The sequence below is a fragment of the Lactuca saligna genome, chromosome 1, assembly GCF_052625555.1.
Source record: "Lactuca saligna cultivar CGN05327 chromosome 1, ASM5262555v1, whole genome shotgun sequence".
Taxonomy (NCBI): Eukaryota; Viridiplantae; Streptophyta; class Magnoliopsida; order Asterales; family Asteraceae; genus Lactuca; species Lactuca saligna.
The window spans coordinates 139,126,451-139,133,057 of NC_136417.1; the positions used below are offsets into that span (position 1 = coordinate 139,126,451).

The window sequence follows — 6,607 nt, forward strand, 5'->3', positions numbered from 1 at the left end:
TGATTACGTGCCCGAACGTAAGACCGTAGGGTGCAAGTGGATCTTCAAGAAGAAGACCGACGTGGATGGGAACGTGCACACATACAAAGCGCGATTGGTTGCGAAGGGCTTTACTCAAACTCCCGGAGTTGACTATGATGAGACCTTCTCACCAGTTGCGAAGATTAAATCTATTAGAGTGATGCTAGCAATTACCGCATTTCATGATTATGAGATTTGGCAAATGGATGTCAAGACCGCTTTCCTTAACGGAAAGTTGGCTGAGGATGTTTACATGGCTCAGCCAGAGGGGTTTGTGGATCCGAAGCATCCGAATAGAGTGTGTAAGCTTGAGAAGTCCATTTATGGACTTAAGCAAGCATCTCGCAGATGGAATCTTTGCTTCGATGAGAAAGTCAAAGAGTTTGGATTTGTACGAAGCGAAGACGAATCTTGTGTATATGTCAAAGCCAGTGGGAGTGTAGTAAGCTTCCTCGTTCTATATGTCGATGACATATTACTCATAGGAAACGACATCCCGACTCTGCAGGAAGTTAAGTCCTGGCTCGGGAAGTGCTTCGCTATGAAGGACCTCGGAGAGGCTTCTTACATTTTGGGAATAAGGATAGTAAGAGAAAGAAGTAAGAGACTAATTGGACTTAGTCAGAATACTTACTTGGAGAAGGTACTAAAACGTTTTAGTATGGAAAACTCAAAGAAGGGAGAACTACCGATACAAGGAAATGCCAAGTTGAGTAAGACTCAAAGTCCGAGTACCGAAGCCGAGATAGCAGAAATGAGCCGAGTACCATACGCTTCCGCAGTTGGCTCAATCATGTACGCTATGACTTGTACTCGCCCTGATATAGCCTTCGCTTTGAGCATGGTTAGCAGATATCAAGGGAACCCTGGCAAAGCACATTGGATTGCGGTGAAGAACATCCTTAAGTACCTTCGGAGAACGAAAGAATGGTTCTTAGTCCTTGGAGGGAGTGATGACTTGAAGGTGCGAGGGTATAGTGACGCCAGCTTTCAAACCGACAGGGACAACTATCGTTCGCAGTCGGGCTGGGTCTTTACCCTAAATGGAGGAGCAGTGACATGGAAAAGTTCCAAGCAAGAAACCGTAGCTGATTCAACGTGCGAATCAGAGTACATCGCAGCAAGCGAAGCGTCGAAGGATGCAATATGGCTGAAGAACTTCATCGGTGATCTTGGAGTTGTACCGGCCATAAAGGAGCCCATGGAGATTTTCTGTGATAACGAAGGTGCGGTTGCCTTGACCAAGGAACCGAGGGATCATGGTAGATCTCAACATATCGACAGAAAATATCACTTCATTAGACATCGTGTAGAAGAAGGACAACTCGTAGTGAAGAGGATATCATCAGAAGATAACCCAGCAGATCCGCTTACGAAGGGACTGAGTAGGGTTAAGCACTTACAGCATGCTAGGAGTATTGGGCTGAAGGATGATATTAGCATAGATTAGATAGTATTAGAAACGTATAATAGATAAATGTAATTAACATTTGATGATTAAATAAAGAAGTTTTATTTATGAGTAAAGTTACTATCACATGTTAGTTGTTTAACTATTGTTTCACTTTGCATGTTTTGACTTCCAGAATAATTGAGTTTATTAGGAATAATCGAATTATTCAAATGGTCCACAATCGTTCATATGTTGGGAGTAGATATGATTGAAGATTGTTGTGAATTGGTGTGTAGAGTGTCTAAATGGTGTTAGACATAGCAAGAGTTGCTGCAACGTTCATGAGTGCTTACGAACTGGTTTTGAGCATTGGAATAAACCCGCGCTTGCTGGAATCACCTTATGGAATACGATATAAAAGGTGATCGCAAGACGATAATATCATATGGTCTTAAAACCTAGATATATGGTTTGTTATTTGTTAATTGATTGTGCATTGATAATGCGAAAACGCATCAGTAACTTGATGTTATAAAACGCATTGTTGTGTATAGTTGGTTAATGAATAAGTAAATGCATATAAGTCGAAGTTTATCTGTAAATTTTATCCTAAGAGGGTAGAAGAGATATCTTGGCCACTCGATGATTTGATTTGACTTATGTGCCGGGCCCGGTCAGAACTGAATTGATGTGTTCGATTAAGTTCTATGTCAAATAAATCGAAGATCGAGAAATCTAAATGCTAGACTAACCATTCCATAGGATTGTCAGCATGATATCTAACAGAGGACTGTACGATCCCTTATCTAAAGGACAAGATTGATTAGATCAGAGTTGACAGCGTCTTTGAGAGCTACGATTGCAAACCGTATTATACTTGTATAGTTACTAGACTTATCCAAGTGGGAGACTGTTGGAATAGTGTCTAAGGCTATAACTATATTCGGTGGTGCATGGTCCTTTTGGGTTGCCTTCCCCATAGCAACTTGAAGGATGATTTGTTAAGAGAGAGTAAATATTATAAGGAATAATATTTAGCTATTTGATTAATATAAGTCATAAATTAATTGGTATTAATTTGGTGACTTAAAGAGATTAATTAAATAAGAGGGTATAAACTGTCAATTGTTTGATAGTTAGACTTTAGACTATAAATCCATTAGGATGGACTTTGGACGGTTTCTAAGAGCTTTAGGATAGCTCAAAATAGTCCATAAGGATATCTATGGAATGGATTTGGATAGCCTTAAGTGAAGATTATCCAATTAGGGTTTAGGGTGAAACCCTTAAGGAGTCTAAAGGTATAAATAGGCCCTTGGGATGTGGAATTCGTGTACAACCTTTCAGAACCTAAAGCAAGGAACCTCTGGCCGAATTCCATCCCCTCTCCTCTCTCCTAAATCATCTTGCTTGCTAGTGGTGTTTGTAAGCCATTAGAGGAGTGACAATTGTGACTCTAGAAGCTCCAAGACAAGAAGATCAACAAGGAACTCAAAGGTATGATTCTAGATCTGTTTCATCATTGTTATTTAACCTAATTAGCCATTAGAAGTCTTGGTTTCAAAAGCATGTTTATTAGAAAGCCTAGATCCAAGCAATAGGGTTTTGCATGCGCACATAGGAAAGTTCTTATGGCTAAAACCCAACAAATTCTTGATCCTTATACTCATTCATGTGCTGAATCTTTATTTGGTTGATTCAATCTTTCATAAATTTTATATTTAATGGCTTTTAAAAATTCAATAGGCAAACTGCATAGATTCTACTATTCCGGTAGATGTTGTATTTGCTTTTGAAATGAAGAAGCTGCAACCAGAGCAATTTAAACCAATGGATCAAGTCACCCTTGAACCCTCACATTTTGGTTTTACTAAAATTTGGTAGTTGTGGGGAAAATTGTTAGTCACTAAATAAATCATAGCATGAAAATATATTTAACAGCATAAGATTACAAAATTTGGTAGTTATGGGGAAAAAATTTAGAGTATTCACTTTATTTTGCAGAAGAGTAAATATATAGTCCCATCTTAGATGAGAAATCATGCAAGGAGTAGAAATGATTCTACAAAACAGATACCTGGAGAACCTATATACGTATTGCACTCAGATGAAACTAAATTAAAATCAGATTTGTACCAAATTATCTAATTCTGGTAATATCAGAATTTATAATTCAGTTTTTAAGAGTTGTGAGATTTAAATGCCCAAATATCTAAATTTTGGTAGTATCATAATTTATAAATAAGATTTGTACCGAATTATCTAAATTTTGGTAGTCTCAGATTTGTACCATAAAGATATAGAATTTTGCATTAACAATTTTGAGTTGTGAGATTTAAATGCCCAAATAATTCATATAAATGAATATAATTTAATCCAAAATTATAACTTTTTTTAAAGCTAAATAAAAAAATAAGCGTGTACATTTATTATTAAAAAATATTATAATTTTACTATAAAAAACTTCTCCCTTTGTAAACTAATACATTTTTTATAAATATCTGATTAGTCATTATGATTTCATATTATGAATAATGTTTTTTTTTCTCAACCACGCGCTTGTCTTCTGATTTATATTATGTTGCATTATACAAACTCATGACTTTTATAAAATAGATGGATTTACATGTGTAACTAAATATTTACAAATTACAAAGTTATTAAAAAAAAATACTATATTACAATTAATAAGTTTTTCTAGATTAATGATATATTAATTTATTATATAATCAATCTTTTAATTCTATTTAAAATTATCACCAGTAGGTTCCATGAGTTTTAACCTAGTTATAATCTAAAATCATGTACTAACTATAAACTACACTCTGGAAAAAAACGTCTATCAATCCGACTTTAAACGAATGAGATATTTATGTGTTAATATTTTCACAGAATACAAAGTACAAAAACAAATAGCTAAAAAGTTGAAAATTTTTAGTTTTGATATCCCGATCTTGGGGACTGTAAATCATTGAATATTAAACCAAAATTAACAAAATTATAGTATGAACTCATGTGCAAACACTACACTACAAGTTAAAAAAAAAAAAAAAAAAAAAAAAAAAAAAAAAAAAACCCAACTTCAATAAGATTAAATTCACAAGTTCCTCAACCTTAAAGAAAGACAACACCTGATAAGTAATACCCATAAAATAATAGAAGAAAAGGTTAATCTCAAACGCCTTTTTTAGTATCATTTCTCTTTCATTGTGACATTGTGTCAAATACCCTCTTAATATATTATTTCTCTTTCATTGTGTTCTACTCTTCGATAGAATTAAAAATGGAGTCTGCCTTGAGTCTCAAACCCATCATCAACGTTGCTGCCATCTGTGGTTCCCTTCGCAAAGCCTCCTTCAACCATGGCCTCATTCGCTCCGCCATCGATTTGAGCAAGCAATCGGTTGATGGAATGGCTATCGAGTACATCGACATATCACCTTTGCCGATGCTCAACACAGATCTCGAGATCGACGGCAAATATCCGCCAGCAGTTGAGGTTTTCCGGCAAAAGATTCTTCAATCCGATTGTTTCCTCTTCGCTTCTCCTGAGTACAATTACTCCGTCACTGCACCTTTGAAGAACGCAATCGATTGGGCATCCAGGCCGCCGAATGTCTGGGCTGATAAGGCTGCTGCCATAGTCAGTGCCGGTGGTGGATTTGGTGGAGGGCGGTCACAGTATATTCTCCGGCAAAGCGGTGTTTACCTCGATCTTCATTTCATTAACAAGCCTGAGTTCTTCCTGAATGCGTTCGAATCCCCTCCTAAGTTCGACGATGAAGGCAATTTGATAGATGCTGCAGCTAAAGAAAGGCTGAGAGCTGTTCTTCTAGCACTGAAAGCTTTCACATTGAGACTTCAAAGCAAGTGATGAAAGCTACAACAAGGTATTCAAAGCTGTTCTTGAGAGATTCGTTTGATTTTTTCGAATCTTGTTGATGTTTCTGTTTGAATTTCCGCTTGTATGAATTGATTTTACAATTCAAGGAAATGTAAATCAAGTTCTAATCATGATTTGGGTTTCATTGATATACGAATACGCTTTCGAAATTTTTGGGATTGCTTGTTGAAAATAAGAATTTAATTGCAGGTCCTACATCAAATAAGGGTTTTTCTATAATTACCTGGCTTCTTTTCCAATCCCACCCCCAATTTGATCTTTTGCTTTTTCTTGTTTTTCTTTTGTATTTTTTTCTATTTTGTTTTTAGTTGTTTAATTCTTTCTATAATTATCATTATTATTATTATTATTATAAATTTCGTATAAAATTTTAAAATTCAGATGAACATTTTTTCTTTTGGTTAATTCTGTTTTAATTTATATTATTATTATTATTATTATTATTATTATTGTTATAAATTTCGCATAAAATATTAAAATTCGAACGATATTATAAATTCAAAAGGCTATATAAAATCAGTTTTTAAATATATTTTTTTATATTTTAATATTAATATTATTACTGTTATTATTATTATAAACTTCAACAACATTTTATAAATCGGACATTATAAATTCGAATGACTATATAAAATCAGAACAAAAGCAAAGTTTGTCCCTATTAATTACGGATACTAATTGGTACGGTATTACAATTGCATATTGCGTGGTTCATCATACAGATTGAAATCATTTAGTCGAACACTATACAATGTTTCCTATGCAACCGAATGTTCTGATCTGTATGTACGGAGAAGCCTGGACAAAACATCAGACATTGGATATGTTCCATGTAAATCAACCATTATATAATGGTTAGGGTGAATGTGGGCGATAACGACAAATGCAGGGTTTGGTATGTCTTGCGAGCCACATCGATGTGGGAATCATGTTGAAGAACCTTGTTTACTTAGATAAATAACGATAACACCGTATCTATTAGCAATGAGTATAGCAGTGTCTGGCATAATCAACCAATACTCCGATACCTCAAAACCCGATCCAGAGTAATTCAGCGAATGATTTATGCGGTTTAAAAAATGAACATCATCATATATCATAGCGTACTCTTGATAGTGTGATAATAACTTGTTGTATGGATCGTACCTAATTTGAAGCCAATCATGTTCACTACGACCAAGAGCAATTGCTATAATAGATCAAAATCCATAATTTCCATCTCCTTCGACATTTGTAATGTTTCTGACGTATGGATGAAATTGATGTGAAATTTCATTCATAAGTGGGAT

The 6,607-nt window shown here is 35.0% G+C and overlaps 1 protein-coding gene across 1 annotated transcript; it reads left to right on the top strand.

Moving 5' to 3' along the window:
- Positions 1-4,583: 4,583 nt before the first annotated feature.
- LOC145044764 (NADPH:quinone oxidoreductase-like) lies at positions 4,584-5,448 on the top strand. Its single transcript, XM_078993222.1, has one exon. It carries the CDS (start codon positions 4,698-4,700, stop codon positions 5,286-5,288), a length of 591 nt encoding a protein of 196 aa, XP_078849348.1. The 5' UTR covers positions 4,584-4,697; the 3' UTR covers positions 5,289-5,448.
- Positions 5,449-6,607: the final 1,159 nt, after the last annotated feature.